General features: G+C 36.2%; 1 protein-coding gene across 12 annotated transcripts in view; it reads right to left on the bottom strand.

Moving 5' to 3' along the window:
• Positions 1-3,188: 3,188 nt before the first annotated feature.
• Positions 3,189-19,323, bottom strand: part of OXR1 (oxidation resistance 1) — a 305,008-nt gene continuing 288,873 nt past the window's right edge. For 9 of the 12 annotated variants that reach the window (XM_052786770.1, XM_052786769.1, XM_052786766.1 and 6 more), the window contains 6 exons: positions 17,464-17,544; positions 13,944-14,069; positions 13,064-13,216; positions 6,616-6,711; positions 5,975-6,048; positions 3,189-5,200 (listed from right to left, as the gene is read on the bottom strand). In XM_052786770.1, the coding sequence (XP_052642730.1) occupies positions 5,065-5,200; positions 5,975-6,048; positions 6,616-6,711; positions 13,064-13,216; positions 13,944-14,069; positions 17,464-17,544 (666 nt within the window). In that variant the 3' untranslated portion in view covers positions 3,189-5,064. The remainder of the gene's footprint in view (positions 5,201-5,974; positions 6,049-6,615; positions 6,712-13,063; positions 13,217-13,943; positions 14,070-17,463; positions 17,545-19,323) is intronic. The other 3 variants (XM_052786771.1, XM_052786778.1, XM_052786777.1) reach the window with 1 other exon arrangement.

The raw sequence follows: 19,323 nt of genomic DNA, 5'->3' as shown, positions 1-19,323 counted from the left end.
TGTGTTTCCCCCTGCATCCAATAAAGGATGGAGATTCTCCTTAGCCGTCCTTTTGTTGCTAATGTATTTATAGAAACAATGTCTTCTTGCATATTGGAATACCCAGATATATGTGCATTTAGACTTACCATATAGGATAAAACAAAGATTATAAGTTTAGAGAAAGGTAACATTAGATCAATTGATATTTGAGGGAAAAAAAGACTAGCCTTCCAGCTCACATGCTCTCTTCAAATCTCTCCTTGCCTTTAATTCCTTATGTCAACTGTGTAACAATGTAATCACTACTAGACATCATAAATCTATAGCTCACTGCAGATAACTTCTTAAGCCTCCCATAGCCATCCCAATGCAATGTCAAAAATCTTTATGAAACAACCCCCCCCCCTTTCCATTTTTCCACTCAAAATATTTTATTTCCAATTGGATAAGAAAACCACAAGTGATATGACTAATGATTTGTCTCATACTGTCCTCCATCATTTACCTTTGAGTAGGCAGTACCATGCAAAGCCTTCTAAACTGTGAAAAGTATTTACAGGTTTTGGGTAAGAGAAATATTTAATATTGATTTAACTTATAATGTGTGGAAGTGTTTCATGTAGGTTACATGTTTTATAACATTTTTTTACATAAAGATATGTGACAATTTATCCCTGTAGAGTAGTTGGAGAAAATAAATCTGAATTAATTAAAAAACAACCGAACAAAAGTACTCCATAAATTATCCAGTCTAATTCTCCTACTATATTGTAACTGTTACATTCCTGTGAAACTAGCATGACCTCTGCCAAATTTAAATATTCTACTTAAAGTAGTAAGATGATAAAGGTCAAAACCTGATGATTAAAGCAGTCTTCATAGTTTTTATTTAAGACCTGCTTTCCTATTTCTAAATTGCTTCAAAAAGAAAGCCCTTAACCTTTGAGATAAAGAATGAGCAACTCTTAGTTAATGGTAACTTACAGCAGCACATTATTTTCTTAAATACGGTATTCATCCCCCAAAATGTTTTATTTGAAACAGATTTCCTTCTGATAATAAACAGATCTCTCATTTTCCTGTCTGAGGCTTCTGTTGCTCTTGGAAGGGTTGTGTAGTTTTCTAGGAAAGCAAAGTTCCTTCCTTGGTATCAAAAAACTTGTACCTCACAGTTCCTACAGAAGAAGAGACACTTTCCATATTCTGAATGTAGCTTTCATGCTTAAGTGACAGCATGGAATTTGTATCAGAAGAAATAAATTTGACTTTCACACCTTTGTATTTTTTCAAGTCTTACAACAGTTGCTGCAGTGGCTTGAAGCGAGTAGATGGTCCACTGGATGTATATCCCACCCACTGGAAATCAGCTCCCTCCTCCACAGCAGCAATTCCTTCTTTAAAATGTTTCTGCACAGCCAGGGTTCAGTACTACAGCTCATTTTTAAAACAAGGGAAGCCTACCGAAATAAAATTAGCTGTAGCAGAAAGTATAACGTTTGTGGTGAGATGTTCAATCATCACTGATCACAGAACAAATATTGGCAAGCCCTATTGCCATAACTACTTCAGGTGCTATGTATACATTGCACCACACCAACACCTCAACTAAGTCACTCCTGTCACCACAGGGCACACTGAAAGTGTGTTCAACAGCATGTGTACTACTAGCAGCATAACTTACAACAGAAACTCAACAAGGATTACAAAGCTTGTCAGATAAGCAGGACAGCAGAAAGCAGAGCTTAAACAGACCTGACATTGGTGATACTGCAGTGGGAGAGCTAGCAGGACGACTTTGGTTTGTACATACTACACTAAGTGTACACCATTCCCTCAGCTGGACTCTCTGCTCCAGTACCACAGTGTAGCTCTATTTCATATTGCAGGAGCATGTACTCTTAAGGGGGGAAAGAGTAGAGGATTTTCTCTTAACTGAGCTCCACATTGCTGTGACAATAGTAAAACTCCCTGATGGCATGTGTTCATTTACAAAGGAAGAACATAAAAGTGAGATTTAAGATTCAAGTCCTGAATAAGGAATACTGGGAAGTATCCAAATCAAGATTATTTTTTAAATTTGAAATTGAGTGAGTAGTAAATGCTTTTATTCCTCTTCAAAGATTGGATTTTATGCAGACATGCTAACTCCCATAAAAAATACCTAATGTAGTACACATAGGTGAGCAGGAGGATGCAAGCACAAGCCATACGTGAGAAATAGTGTCTTTTTGCAGATTATACAAAAGCAGTAATTAACATAGATAGGATTTAGAGCTGAAAGATGATGTGGTAAGAATCCCAGGTATCTGAGCAAAACATCAAGTTAGTCAATGAATACATCTGAGTATTGTATGCTGAGACACAGTCTTCTGGCACCAAACTCTTTCAAAATGTAGCTCATAAAGTCATCAGCATATGTCAAACCTCAACTCTTTACAATCATAGAAACAAACCTTGCCAGGAAAGATGGAAAGGAATTATATTGCAAAAAATTCACACTGAATTGAAGGCAGGAGGTACATCAAGACAGTGCCTTTGATCTCATCTATACAGTCTTTTATGTGTGTCATACAGAAGTTAACCATACCTTTGGTTAACAAAATTCACGGTCTTTCATTAACAGACATGCATTACTCCCTGTAGATCCTTTACACAGCTAGTCACATCACTGTTACTACAGTCATTTATACTTTAACTCAAATGTATTTCTGTTCCTTAACTAATTTAGCATTTATACAAGTGTGATTGCTACTGTACTGCTTACTATACTGTTCTTCATTTCCACTTTTTTTTCCCCATGTGCCCTTCCAAGACTGGTCCAATACTCAGAGACATTCACCTACTGAATATTTTCTGGTTTTATATAATTCCTCAAAGTATAATTGTTTATAAAATTCTTCACAGTAGAATTTTAAATCTAAACCAGGCTTTATTTGCAATATGAGCTTCAGATAGAGACTAAGCACTTAGATTACCCTTGGTGACAAAACCCATTAATTCGAGATGCTTTTTCCCCCCCTCTTGAAAATGGCTGAAGACAGCATATTTCACTTTCACCCCTTCCCACTGGGTTTTCAAAAACCAAAAATTCCAAAAAGGATGAGCAAATGCATCCTATATATTCAGTAAAGTTATTAAATGAACAACAATAATCTGCATTTGTGCTTCTAAGTAAACTCCAACTTCTAAATAAACTCCAACTCAAATTTATTTTTACATATATTTAGATTTATTTGCTATACATCACTGTGACCTTAGAGTACTTAAAATCCATTACAGGATTTTTTTGTTGTTGTAATAATCAGTCTTAACTCCACAAAGACAATAATACTGCTGTGGAAGACCAAAGGGGAGAAAAGCCATTTCAATTTATTTACAATTCCTTATTTTGTAAACATTCAGTCTACACATTGTACTAAGTTCTAGTAAGGATAAAGAGCTATACATAGAGACAGGAAACAAAGCCCTGTATTTCTATTCATATTGAGCATTAGCATATTATAGATGAAACATCTGCCCTTTCTCATTACCATAGCAGTAAGCTGTCTTCAAATAAGTTTTTAGAACTTTCCAGAGATGTAAATATTTTGAAATAATATACAACTACATCTACTTAAGCCAACCCATTTGGCTTTTATTCCATTTCTAGAATAATTTAAAGTGCTATAAGCAACCCGTCAATCGACACTTTTCTATAATAACAAAACTACTTTAAACATTAATTTACAAGATAATATACAATGTTCATCTGAAATAGCTGAAATTTCAGCACGAAGTCAGTCACTGTCACACTTAACAGCAATTTTTTTGTTTTGGTTTTTTTGGTTTTTTTTTTTTTGCAGAACATAGAATAAAAGCTTTGAAACAAACAGTTTTGTTGAGCTGTTATTGCCACAATGGCTTATCAATTTTCCTACAAAAGTGGACAAGAGCTACTGGAACTGTATTCTAGCCTGTCATTTTTTTTGAGGTCACATGACAGTAAGTTTGCATATTCCACAAGTCTACTGAATTACAATATTGTCTACCTATAGTACATTATCTCATTTTAATCAGAGCTGGTGCTAACTGTAAATTTACAACATAGACCCACTCAAAAACATCACAACTATTTTTTTCTTTGGACAGGAATAAGCTATATTCTTGGAGTTGATGTGCTACACGGCTACAACAGTATAACAGTATATATCTGACACTTTATGTTGAAGAAAGATGCATCTGTTTCTGTACTTTTAATGCCCTACTATAGCTACAAATTGTTCACCAAGTTTTGCTTGCTTTAGCCTTTTAATTTTGTGGAACTATCATAGTCTTACCTTCCCTTGCTATTTTATAAGTCCTTGCCATGTAGCTCAATATTGTCAGTATTTGTCCCAAACCTGCAGACCATTAACAGCATGTGCAAAACACTCTTTAATACAATCAGCATGCAGCTAGAACACATATTAACAGACTTTTTTCTAAACATGAACAATAAACAAGACAAGTGGCACTGTTGACTTTGGATATCTTCTAACTTCACCATATGCGTACTGGTATGTGTTAAGAAGGAATGCTAGGCTTCTTATCTATTTGTGGCACCATATGAATTAACCCATCATTGGTCCAGACCAATCTCTGCAGTACTGCTGCCAAATACCCACACGCAGCTTTCTTCTCATATAGGTTCACAGAGGGCAACTTCATTCATAGACGTAATTTGAATACAAAAATAATAACCTATATTCAATGAAGCAGCCCCCTAGCAGGATTGCAGAAAGGTGTGTGTGGGAAACCTGGGAGGCAACTGTAATAAATATAAGAAAATTTTGTAGGCTGCAAGGCTCAAGGTAACTAATGTTAATTTTCAGTCCACATGTCCCATTTTGTAAAAGTGTCTACAGCTTAGAAAAAGTAGGACAGTATATTACAGATGTGAAAGCATGAAAAAAAGTCTGCTATTTAAAAATAATAACTAAAAAAAAACACCTTACAAAAAAAATCAGAAAGGTAAAATGGTGCATTATATTGCTCCTAGGGATTTTTGAGCTGCACTGATTCATGTCAGGTTTGGGACAATACCCTGTAGAAGTAGTTAAATACTCATTCAAAAGCCCATATTTCTATGTCTTGAATAATGAAGTCTTCTCTCTTAGAAAGTGTATGATTCCCAAATGTTTTACATGAATGACTTCTTCCATGGTAGAGATCACCATCGAGCCAAAGAGCAAACTCCCCTCTGCAAGACAGACAATGTATTAAAGCAAAAGACTGAGGGAGTAAGCATTAACCTTATGAATGCATTTTTCATTCAGAATTCAGGACCGAGGAGGAATTATAGAATTCTTTTTCAACACAAGTACCTTACAGCTGTTGATAAATTTGAAGCTGCAACAATTTTTTTTTTTACTATTTATTATTAATTTGTGAATATCCTTCTTTCAGATATTCTGAAATAAAAAGCTATCCAGAATTCCTCAGTTTTCAGCCCCTTCCATTTGTATTAAGAAAAAGGCATAACAGTACTCTTATATGTGAGGAGAATGCTGATAACAAATAAGGGAAACATCCTAGAAGCTTATGCACTTGCATGGCGGGGGGGGAAAGGGGTGAGACAATGTATAATTTCTGAAGCCACTGGCATATCTTGGGATGGTACAGTTTCAATTCAAGCCTCTTCTAGTTACACATAATTTTCATATTTACATACCTTCAGAATCATAGTATCTTGTGTCCATTCTGAATATACCAAGACACACATGCAAGTAAAGAATGCAAGGCATCATAACCTTGCAGGGCTGAAACTTGATGCCACACTATGCTGAAGACAAACCTCCTGTTTAAGTTTCCTCCACATAGGAAGCCTAATACCTGACATACTAAATCCTTCTTGGCTGGTAACTGTTGAGTCCTGAGCTATCAAACTGAAATAAATTCCAAACTTTCGTTTCAAAGGTGTGCAGACATACACACTTTCAACAGACTCTAATGACAAAAAGAAATTATGACTTACCCTCCTCCACCAAAAGCAAGGGAGTCCATGTCTCCTTTAATGAAGAACATGTTGTCTCCTGTCCATTTGAAAACCTAATAAAAAACCAAACAAAACTGACTAGCAAGTTAAAGCTTTTCATTTGGGTGGAAGGGAAACTAAACATCAGTAAAGACAGACTATGGATGGCTAGAGGCCAATTTAATGAAGTTACCAAGTTTACACAGAAAATTCAGGGAACAGATATATGCAGATAAAAATTCTCTGTTTTATACTATTTAAAATAAGACCATTCCAAAATAGGTCTCCTTTGAGCACTGAAACTTCTACATAATGAAAAATACCAAGAAAATATGCTTAGGTTAGATGATATGCCCTTTAAAAGGATGTAGTTTGTGAATTTTCAGACAGACACCTGGCAGAATCTAGTAGAAAAATCTTCAGTACAATGAAACAGTCAGGTTGAATATGTTTTCCACTATGCAAACACTACCAATTTACTGTGCACTTACAGATTCCGTGGAAAAACTAGTATGATGACATTTTGGGGGCCAACTCCTAGAATTTTTCATATTATTTACTGTTAGATTTATTCAGTAAGTATTTTAAGATAATGCATATGTGGGGAAAAAGCAAAAGCACACAAAGTTATTACTACTTACCTCAAAATCTGGAGAAAAAGTAAACATAAAGGTCTCCCCAGTGCCATAAAAGCCATCGCTCACTTTAAATGGTTCAGATGCTAGTGCACCAAAAACCTGTAAGCAAAAATATGCAAGAGAAAATACTTAAGAAAAACTACACAGCATCTGAGAATCTCTAATGATAGTAACTGATAAACAAATCAGGTTGTAAATGTTGCCAGATTTGGAATTCACTACAGGATAAGCCTTACACAGTATCACGGTTCCAAGTGCATAGACTGAGATTTGGTATGGTGCTTTGTGGTACAACAAAAAAAAAAACAAAACAAAAAAACGTAAGAGGACTCTCTCTCAGTAAAAAGTGAACACAGTAAAAAAAAAAAAATCAAAGGGATAAAAACTAAACTCAGGAAATTCTCAGAAACAATGTACGTATTTTTAAAATTTCAGATCGAATGGTTCTGCTCCTTCATATATACCTCCTCTTCTGCTTTAACCAGGCTATTTTCAGCAAGTTCCTAGCTGTAACTGAGTTGTTATTTTTCATGTAATCTATTAATTCCAATCCAAATAACAGGTAAGCACTGTTTACCTGTCTTACAACAGAGACAGATTTTAACTAAGCCTTTGCTGCACAGTAGAAGTATTTATAATATTCAGGAATAAGAATATTACAACAGTAGTTAAAAAGGTCTAAGGACGGATTATTGGGTTTTTAAGTCTGATTAAAAGTAGTATCAATTCCTCTGGAACTAGAATAACTAGAACCACCCCCCTACCCCCGCACAATTATGCAAAATCAACTGTACCCCATGAAGTACAACCCTCCCCAAATCAGTATTTCTGTTGTTAGTAGGAAGCTGGTTTCAACATCTGCAAGAGCAGAGTAGATGCAAGTACTAAAGCACTCCACTAGCACCCTCTCATTTGTCTGTATGAGAAAGAAAAAAGACAAAATGAAGTTTCTGTGGTTTTGTTCACATTAAATAGTGAGTTTGAGAAGCATGGGACTGATGAGAGCAAGACATTAAAGCTAGTGTCCTGACACAGATTATGTTCAGGATATAAAGTAGAAACTATTTTCTTCTGCCCATCCTAAGAAACTCCTTGGCCATAGGTAGGTTTTCCAAGCATTCCTTTCCACGTTGAGCTCTATAGTAGCTGTTAACAAACACAAAATTAGGTGAGCATGAACTCCAGATCAGGAACTTAAGGATTGTATACAGCTATCAAGCATCTAATAAAGGCTGCCCCAGCTCAGTTTTGAGTTACCAGTTCAGAACAACCACTATTAGAAAATTCCTTATTTCTCAGGAATTTTATATGGTCCAGAAAGTTTCTTGTTCAGAAACTTCTAATTGAAATAGAAGATAGCAAGACTGAAAGAAGAGTCACAAAGAAAAAATATGCTCATTATGAAACAAAATACCCTCCTGCCCTCACTACACAATCTTCCATTGACTAGTTATGAGAAAAAAAATTGCTAGTCTTCTAAAGGATATCAGGGATAATTTTCTTCAACTATCCTGATAATGCACATCAGACTGTGTGTTAAGTCTAACAGTACAATCATGCCAACAGCAGATGGTTTGAAATCTTTTTGTTGAACTCAAGCACTAATCTTTTGCAATAAACTTTTAATAACTGTGAAAAAAGTATACACAATAGCAAACAAAATTAATTTGATACAGGTAGTACTGCACATTTTAGAAGTCACTGTTGAGACCTCATAGTTACAGAGAAGAGAGGTAGGACTAACATACCAAACTTCCTTTAAGTCGTTAATACCTACAGAAGTTTCTTCATATTATTACTAATTTATTTATATATATTATGTATTTTTTAAGAACAAAATATCACTAAACTGACAAGATACTTTACTCCTGTAAAACTGTTCCTTTACTTAAGTGAAGAGAATTACCTTTGAGCATACATGTGACCAACATTTACACTCTAAAATCTGATTCTCTAGAGGAATTTTTAAACTTACTTGAGAAGGTGATGAAATAAAGTATCACAGCTAAAGGTGCTCACTTTCAGAGAACTCTTATCAGTTTCAGACGCATTGTTAAACAGCAAATTCAGTCTAAAAGCTTGAAGTTCCATGAACTGAGATGCAAGTTTCTGTACCTCTGTTTTAATGCAAGCTCACAAGAAAACTAGCCCAAACCTTTTTTTGCACAGATATTTATTTAATTCAACATATAGGATTAAACACTGGCAAGACATTTCTCTGTTATCCCATAGTCTAAGTGACAAGAATAGGCTTAAGAGAGAAAGAAACTACCATTTATGTTTTGCTTTCCGGTGAAGTCAGACCAAATCAGACCAAAATGAAGGACTACTTTAAAGAAGAAATGTTTGTTTTCCTGTTATTTTCCAGAAGGCTTTTTTGTTTGGCCTTTTTTTTTTTCTTCCTGTGTGTTTTGGTTGGGGTTTTTTTGTTGGTTTTTTTTTAAGGTAGGCTTGAAATGAGTCTCCAGTGTTAAGACCTACAGCTTTTTACACTTACCTTTTTTTAGCCCATTACTAGTTAGATGGTCTCATGGGTCAGAGAAAGTTCAAGTGAGAGCTGACCAAGTATAACATCCAACACAGGATTTGCAGTAAATCATGCACACAAAATATTAAATGATCATATAGTCAAATAGCAGCAACAATAGTTTAAAAAAAAAAAAATCAGAGAAGTCCATCTGGCATGATAGGTGAGGAAGTGCTTATTAGAACAACAATATGGGGTGGGCCAGGGGGAGAGGAATATGAAATTAGGAATTAAGTTGATCTGAACATTGTTATTTGACATTTGTGGAAAATCAGCTGGCTTAAACCCAATCATACTCATTTAGCCTAGTGCTACAAACACATGCAAAGTGTTCTCTTCCCCCACAATTTGTGAAGGACTCAAAACTTACATTATAGACAAGGCAGTTAAAACTGCTGTTTGATTTCAGTTTTAAATTAACAGATGCAATAGTTGTCCTATTAGAAAGAATACTAATTCTAAAATCCTTTTTCTAAAAATAGGCTTGGCTCAGTTGAAATATGTTTTAAGTGAGAAGACTTCACAGAGTGATTCAGATTAGATGATCACATTTTAGATTGATAGTAGTCAATCATTCTAAGCTAGTACTTTGGGTATTGCTCAGAAGTCTCTGTAAGTAAAGGCTAGGATAGGGATTCTTCTATGCATGTTTTACTTAGTTTTGGCTAAAGGCTTTTAATGACTTAATTCTTTAGTACATCAGATCTTCCATCAGAACTTTAAGAATTATTGGTTCATTGTCCTTCAAAGACAATGGACCAAATATTAAAACCTTAGATACTAGATATTTGATTATACTAATCCTCAAGTTTCTATCAATTGAGTTATTTAGCAACATGACATTCTTTTAGGGTTTTATTGGGTTATTTCAGTGTCACAAAAACAATTACCTCCAACCCTGATTTCATGCATATTTTCTGCAACAGTAGAATTCAAACTTCAAGACAGTATTTCATTTTTACCTGATCTTTACTACCAGTCCTTTGAGAAGTGATGGCTATAGGGTTTCTGCATGAGATTAGATTTTTGTGTCTAGTTGTTAGGGTGGGTACCTAAAATTCCCAAGTTCTAGGCTCTGTCTCACTTTTGCAGCATATAAAATACAATCTGAAGAATGACTTATAAAACTAGACAGTCCTTGGGGTGGTTAACTGCATTAATTTCACTTCTAGACCACCACTTGTTTAGTGACTCATGTTCAGGAATTAGGTGTTAATTTCTTTTTAAATGGCTCTCAGAGTAGACATCAGAGCTTGGTATCTTCACTAACAGAAGCACCTACCAGTAGATAGACTGTCCATAACAACTGTAAAGTAGGTATCTATAGATTTCTTGGGCACGTTTATTAGAGGATCTCCTAGAATTGACTACAGCAGGCAATTTAAGTGGCTTCAGATTCCAACTTTCAACTAGACAATGTTCAGCTTTTACACAAATGAAGCTTTAGTTTGTGAAAGCTGAGTGTTTTGCTGGGTTTTTTTTTTACAGCCCTTGAAGTAAAATTGCTAATTCATTTTAAAAAGAAATCAAGATTGGAGAAGATTTTGGAAAAAAAACCAACAGGGTGAGGCTTAGCAGCCTCTAACAAACCATATTATGAAAAGTTACAAGGTACACTTGCTCCTTACTCAACTTATTGTCAACATCAGATAAAGGCTGTCTTCATAAACATGGACATCAAAGAACAGGGTCTCAGTGGAAACAGCCCAGGAAATAAATTAATTCTAGTTTGAAGGAAAAGTACCTCAACAGAGGATAAGACAAAACCAGTATCTATCATAAACATAGAAGCTACAAAGCGGGCAGAACAAAGAATGCCAAAAAAGGACTGAAGAGGTACACTCAGCAAATGGCAAGGAACTATCTGGTCATAATTCTGTCATTCTTCAAAAAGGCTGAATCTCATTTGGGATCTTCTCTGGACTAGATAGCTTAGAAAACAGGCAGTGATCTTGGAGCATAAAATATGAAGACACCCGGTCTCTCTTAAAAGACATTCCGGAAGGGCATAATAGTATTTATCTTAGCATGTTGCTAGTAAACTATTTCTGGATACACTCTCCTTTAAAAAAAGTACTCAGATTCTTTTTCAGTCATGGAAAGCAGTTTTATAGGACTATCTGCCAGGAAGCTACAAGATATTAAAGACAAATTAACCTCTTTCAAAAAATCAATACGTTCTTTAAAAAATGGATGACGCTGATTAATTACCAACAAAGGGCATAGTAGGCTACCATTGTCTTACTTTTCATGATTGTAGATCCATGATCAAGGAGAAAAACTCTACACTGAATTTCCATAGGTTTTGAATACAAAGATAGTGTAAAATTAATTTTCTGCTGTCAAATGCAAAGACATTTATCATTAATAGCTTGAGAGACAGAACTACTGAAAACAACACTCTCACTACATTGGTGAAAGACTGAGCATGTAAAACTTGTCTGAACCTTTCCTTCTATAGCATATGTTGCTTGCTGCATACACATGGATTTCACTCACTCTTGTGTGCAACCTAGGTAAGATCTGGCATACACTGTGAAAGATAAGTTCAGTGGCTACTTGACCCAAAAGTCCAAGCAACACTTTCATACATGTTCCTGGGCATCAGCCTGTAAGTTGAGATTTGTCACAAAAAAAAAATTTGACTTGTCTATGAATCAATTCCCTGTTTTGGTTCAGCAACCATGACACTTTTTGAAAATGCAAGTTGAGATATTCATATATGGAAGGTCATCTGAATACTTTCAGCAACAGAACAATACTACGTGTTGGTGGCAAGACAGCCCTTATCAGAAAAGGGACATTTTCTTTCTGGGCCAGATAATCAGGTACTAGGAAGTAGGTATCTTACAAATTAATCTTGAGAAGTTAGTACGGAAATCAGAGAAGGGAAGTTACCAAAGTACATTTGAAGAGGCTAGTGGATCTGTTGAGACATCTCAAGTCTGTTGAATAGTTTTTATCTTCAATATTAAAAAGTAAATGAAGAGAAGTTCCCTTTTAAAGAACTTCTGGGAAAGAGTGCTCTACTAGCAGAGATTTAGAAGGGATTTTTATTTTAAGGGATCCCTGAGTCAGGAAACAGAAGGAAAAAACAAGCTGTAACTTGAATTAGGAAAACATACCCTTCATTTACAGTTTTCAGAACCCCTGAATGACATGAGGTGATATGAGCCCATGCTTCCTGAAAATAAAAACTGGTTACCGAAGTGGGACAGATAAATGAACTAAATACTACAGATTTTGCAGTGGTTCTATCAATTCTTCATGACAGTGGTAACTTGCTTCCATGACAGAGCACAGAAGTTTCAGAAAGAAAGAATCAAAGTCTCATGCTGCCTGTAATTTCACCTGCTATTAGAATATTCAAGAAAGGATGTTTGCTATTCAAATGGTGAGATGTGATCCACTTTCTGGAATTCATATCCCAGTCAAAGGAGAATAGAGCGCAACTAGAGAGACTCAGGGAACAAAAATTCATTATGCAGCAAAGATCCTGCAGCCCTCAAATGAGAGATGTTGGCTGCAGCCAAAGAATGTACCCAGGAGCATTGGCTGCAGCTGGCAATGACATTCCAACTGAACAAGATCTTCCCGAATCAGAAAGTTTCAGAGACTATTTCTTGTGCTTTAAGTGCATTTAAAAAAGAATACTAAAAGTAAATTCAGTAATTGGGTATTATGAGACTCATGCATTGTGACAGTAAACTTGTGTTATTAAAGAATTTCCTAGAAATGTAATATGTCAGAGGATTGCTTGACAGTGAAACATGTTTTTAAAGCATCTACGTAATTACCAAGGGGAAAACCAGCTTGATACACACAATTTTGTCTCCCATGATGGCCTAAAGTGTCAGCTATTCCTTTATGCTCCTCAAACATTTTTTTGATGGGTCCCCTACCTCCACACAAACATTTTCCTACCTGTCCATCACTGTCCTTGATAACCAACAGCACAGGTGTGTCTAATCCCAGCATAGTTCGATACAAAGTCTTCAAGCTCATGCCATGCTTTGCAGTACTGTAGACAAGAGTCCATGGATAGCCAATGGTCCGTGGTGGAAGAGACTTTGTGAGCTGTTAACAAGATAACAACCATCCTCTTAGTTAATACACTTTTTACTATTTTTAAGAATATATTACATATAAATGAAAGCTGATTATGTTGTTCTGAACTACAAGTGGCCTTATAAGCTAGTTTAAAACTTCAGACCAACTGTAAAGTTTCACATGCATATTTTCTATCCCTAGTCTCTCAAGCAGGTTTCTTCTCCTAGGTCTACCAGTGACCTGCAGGAGAAGAATGATTTACCAACCAAAGAACACGTGTTTGGTAAGGTCTCTAAAAGATTTATCTAAAGACAGTAAACCCACAGTTATTCTTGCATAACAATACTATGTCTCAGTACTGGGGAACGAGATCACTCAAGTCAACAGGTAACAAGCTGAATGGTAAAGGATGCTTGCTCTCCTGTTCCTGTGCCTTTGAACATCGATCAGCCTTGATCCAAACCTTCAATAAACACATTTAATGAGATGACTTTGGACTAGACAGCAAGAACTGTAGTGAAAGCCAAGCTGTTTTCAAGAAAGAATGAAATAAGGGCAGAGACACAGACCAGTGTTGTCATGGTATATTGAAAGTTATATTAAGAAAAAAAGCAACATTTTAGCTATGAATTATGTTGTGCTTATGCATTTAATATCATAAAAGGTCTTCTTACTGGTGTGTTTTACACTATGGTCATAGCATTTGTGATACATTAATGTACAATTCTAAAAAATGACATATATAAGTTAATACTTTTTCAATTTGTTCTGGCTGTAGTAATTCACTGGGATCGCTAAGATTTGGCCGGAATGCTTCAGGCTCCAGGTCTGTTTTGATATTTGTTGCCTGTTTTGAATTGATATCTTCTCTTGTCGTTATCTACAAAAAGAACAACAAGAAAATAAGTATTCACAATTCTATTAACAGGAAGGATAAACTTTGCAGGTTTAAAATCATGCAGTTACTTATATACTGCTATGCAATTCCTTCAAAAGTTAAGAAATCCATTAGATTTGATCTGACCAAGATTTCCACTGCATCCAATAGCAAGCCGGTACTCAACTATATACTAACAATGAATTACAGAGACACCTACTCAGAAGAAAGTTATGGTTTTATGCTAAAAAAATAAAGAAAAGAAAAGAAAAAAAAAAAAGAGTCCTCATATACAGCTGAAGGACTTCAAATGCTTTTCAGAGGTCAGCTTACACAGTGCTTGCATTTTAATACTAACACAGCATTTACATTAAATGTAATTAAAAAACCCAGACAGAAAAGGAACTGAAACTTTAACATGGACATTTCTCAGCAGTTTCTTTTAGAGTACTTGTAAAAGTTTTCACATATACAGTAGACATGTGGAAAGACTGCTGTCAAGGACATTGAGTAAAGCGTCTGAATGGAGCCCTAGGAATATTGCTGCTCCATAAGCTGATCTGCTGGAGTACTTACGGGAATCAAAGAAGAAAGAATTGAGCGGGTGGGGAGGGGAAAGCAGCAGTAATACTTATGCTGCATAGTGAGCTTTGGGGTCTGGCAAAGATGCACTACGCATGAAGATCCTGTAGTAGTTTAAAATAACTGCCCCATATATCTACCCTATTGATCACCGTTTAGTGGAGGCTGCAGAAGGCCACAAAACTCCTCATCAGGTATCATAGTTCATGACAGCTTCTTACCGCAGTCCACATTCATTGGCACTTTCAAGCAAAAGTGCCACATGTTGAGAACTAGACTAGCTGAGACCCAAAAAGGTTTCCTTCTGTAACTCTTGCTACAGGAATAGTTAAAACTTGCTGTGGGGATAGTGAAGTCTGACAGAGGAGTAGGACAAAGTGAAGGAAGTTAGTAACTTAAGCCACTGCAGCAAGACTTATTACAATGTTGAGGGATTTACTAAAGAAAAAAATCTTAACAAGAATGAGTGCGTCTGAATAATTTATCAGCCTGAACCAAGTTTTACTGCAAGTCAAACTGTCCAAATTATTTAAAGCCTGAATCCTGAGAATTTCAAGAAAATACCTACCAAAACCCCCTGCCAACTCCAGAATAAGAACCAGTGTTTGCCACATACCTCATACTCTAAACATACAGGACACGACTATGGTATTTCACATACCACCAAGATAAATTTTGCTAAGCTTTTGCGGAGAGCTTTCTTAGTTAACAAAAGAAAACCCATACCAAAGAAAACTCTGAAATACAGATAAGACTATTTAAACAAATACAGCCACCTGAGCTGAAAAAAAGGATATCCCTTTCCTCTCCACAAGAATTATGGAAAAAGTTACTACCTCAAACTCCTTGTTACTTAAAAATAGGCTTATAAAGTTGAAGTATCAAAGTATATTCATACAGTAACTTAATTACAATATTAATTCTTTACTCAAGAAAAGGTGCGCTTAAAGAAAGTATCAAGCAAGCAAAAAGCTCAAGCCTTCCATTTTTCAATGGAAGGTAACAAGCATTTCCAATGTAAACTATGCACTAATTTCCATATCACAACAAAAAAAAAGTACATGCATTTATCCATGCAGCTTCATGTACAAAAAGATGACCTACAGACTGCATTACAGAGTGCTATCTATAAAACATGTTATTTGGCAATCCAAGTCTTTTCCACCTTAAATGCCTTTCATCCATCATATACCACTGCTTCAACTCCATAAATGTTCAGGACTGTTCAAGTGTACAGCAGAAAGCTTATTCCTTTTGCTATTCTTCAATTCTGATTAAAGTGCACCATACAAAACATGAATAATTTGGATTGAAGGGGGGGAGTGGGTTGAGGTTTTGGGTTTGGGGTTTTTTTTTGTTTGGTTTTTGTTGTTGTTGTTGTATTTTTCTGCCTTTTTAAATTATTCTTACACTAAAGCAACTTTCTTCTAGGAGGAACACTGCTTTATAGAAGTGGACAAAGATGTGTCTGTTCAAAGGTATCTGTTTGACAGAACGCAGTGTAGTTTCGAAACTTGCAAATTTATTTCCCACTAAACTTTGACAGAGCAGACTGACCTGTAGTCAGATTCCAGGGCTTCTGAGGTTAGTAACTGCCATGCAGTCTACACACAAACACTTATATGGCCTCAGAGAAGACAGTTTATAGTCTCCAGCCCATCACACCAGGTTTTTCAAGTCAGTCTAAACCTTGAGTTTGGGCATTCCAGGTGAAAGGTATTTGGAAAGAGCTCTTGCACTTCCAGGATATTCATACAAGGATTCTCCACAACCACTTGCCAGAAAGAGAACTGTTTTGTTCTCAAGTGGGAATGAAAATTTTTTTTGCAAAATTTCTTATTTTCCCATAGAAGTAGAACTGCAGCTTTTGGGTTCATGCTCATTATTGCTTTATGTAACCGTACTACTTACAAAACATTTTAAAGCAATTAATTACTGATTATTAAATAAACAGAAGTAAAAGAGCTAAGAAAACGTTTTCTTATGTGTAATTACATAACAAGTGAAAAAAACCCCAAGATCCAAGTAAAAAAACAGAACTGAAACGTTTTAGTTTCAGTAGCCATTTACTACAGGAAGACAAAATACTCAATACTTCTAATGAGTTTTAAGCTATGCTTTCCATCAGTAAGTTATGTATGATGTACACAGCAGCTAACAATTTTATAACTGTCAAAGAACTAAGAAACACCTAAAGAGAATGCAAATACCAGTTCAAGTCCATATCAGTAAACCTTCAAAAATCTGAAGTACTGTTTTCGAAGCATTGCTTTTGGAACAGACAGCTTCATTATCAGCTCCATGTGTATGACCTTTGCTGTATCAAACTGCCTCAGTCACCTGCTTGCATATTGGGAAAAATACTTACCTATTCCACAGAAGCTGTGAAGCTTCATACTTGCCAAGTACTGCGAGATTCTTGATGAAAGATTCCTATATAAAATTAAACACCCATGCAACAAGGTTTTGGATTCTTCACCTGGTTTGCATTCTTTTTAGGAAAGCTTCCACCTAATGCAACACACCAGTCTAAAGTGGAAGTTAAAACACATCACTCCAAGACAAGCAGTACCAAGAACAAATTTTCAATTTCTGACAGAAAATTCCTGTTTGAAAGTAATAATTCCATCACAAAATTACTGATTCCATCATAGCATTGCACAATTAAATAGATCCAAAACAGAGGAATTTTCTGCTGGATCCTTGTAGTGCACAAGACAAACCCACCGAGTGTGGGACTTGCCCTGATCAAAGACACTACAAAGAAAGATGTTTTAGTATCTGGAGATGGGGTTTAAACTACTGAAGAGGGCACCTGGAGACGTCTGCAGAGTGTGCGCAGTTCTTCGCTATTTAGAGCATCGATCCTGCGGTGATACTCAGCCACTGACACTACCTGAATATGGAGACAGGAAGACAATAATTCCACTGACAGTTGAAGAAAAGTAAAAAGGTAAGAAAGAAAAAAGTGGAGGAGAGTTATGAAGGTAAAATGTGCAATGATAACAAACAAACAAGAAGTGCTAAAAGATGTTTGTTTCTGCAAGGACAATGCACATGTAGATGATTTTAGACGTATGAGTAGACACAGCAAAATTACAAATTAAACACTCATGGCACTAGCATTCAGATATAACTCACTGCTCTAGGATGAATATAGAACTGATAAAGGAGTGCATAAAGTTACCAGTATCAGGATGCTAAATTAGAAGTCAATCTGAGTTGCATGCCTTAACTCAAACTCTTCCACCCAAAGTCCTCTCAAACACTCTTTACACCCAGATTAATGAATCCTGTGAACCTGGTTTGCTTTCCCAGATAAAGACTAGAAGCAAACCTCAGGCTTCTCAGTAGGTTCTGACTCTTCTATCTGGCAGTGAAGATACAGTTAAAGTCAAGGTAGCAGGACTAAAGTTTAATAACTCCCCAATACTACCTTACAATATCTTTATCCTGGACTTTCTATTCACCTCCAAAGCTTCAGGAGCTGCTCATCTGTCAACACATTCACTCCAAATGGCACCTCTACTTTGGCAGCCAGGAAGCCTTTAGTCAGAAAGCTCTAGGACATGCTGCTCTGGTGCAACAAGCTGGCCAAAGGACTACAACAGTCATTTTGATGTAACTACAGCCAATAATGTGATTTTGAGAACAACTCAAAATCATCATTTGTATGAAAGCAGCTTAAAACAGCTGGTGGAGAAATTAAATGGATGTCCCATGTAGTAAGAGTGTATTAAAAACTTCTAGAGCCTACCACAGTGCAAAGGAAGATAACCACAAGTCCAGCAGCTCCCCATCTACCTGCCCCTACTACAAGGAGTTTGGCCAGATACTCGCCACTGTCCTGAGTACAGAGCCCACAGTCATGCATGACTGGCTCTTGAGCAGCGATGGTTCACTCTACCCCATGCAACTGCAAGGCAAGGAAAAAGGAATACTTGTGACATCCAGTTTTATTACTGAATAATCAGTAATTACTAGCACTCAATTTATTTCCACCATTTTCTACTGTTCTCTTAAAAATATCAAGAAAGTTGTTGTAAATTGTATTGGTTTGTGCAATCTCAGAGTCAAGTAGCTATATGCAGAGCTTTAACAGTATTCCACCCAAGCATGTAAGTGATAGTGTAGTTTTATCCTTTTATTTGCTATGACAGTTCATTGCAAATTACATTGTTCACACCACCAGCACCTTCTGAATGTAATCCTGAAAAGCAATAATGTGAGGACCCTTTAGCCTTGATGCTTCTTTAAGCTCAGCCCCTATCACAAGAGGCAGGAGTTAACTTACAATGGGCCATAAATGTGTGGTTACTTAAGGAGATTCTTGAAAACAAAACAAAACAAATCCTAAACAAAAAAACCCAAAAACCAAAAAAACCACCAAACCCAAACACTCATCATCCCCAACACCATTATATAGTTGCTGTTTCACATACTGGAATGGAGACAGTTTTATAGGCAATGCCATCTTGCCTTCAACCTGTCAAACATACTCCCACACCTGGGAACTGCTTATCAACCCTTTTGGTGGGTGATCAAGATCTGACACACCTTTTCATATGCCGTGGGGGTGCCTGCATCCTCAGAACAGCATGCACAAGGTGTTCTGATAAATTTCTTACCCGAGAGAAACATGAATACTTTTCCAAGTATGTACACAATAATAGCT

Source organism: Harpia harpyja, chromosome 5, assembly GCF_026419915.1.
Source record: "Harpia harpyja isolate bHarHar1 chromosome 5, bHarHar1 primary haplotype, whole genome shotgun sequence".
Taxonomy (NCBI): Eukaryota; Metazoa; Chordata; class Aves; order Accipitriformes; family Accipitridae; genus Harpia; species Harpia harpyja.
The sequence above is the reverse complement of the archived record's forward strand: the minus strand, read 5'-3'. Positions and strand labels throughout refer to the sequence as shown.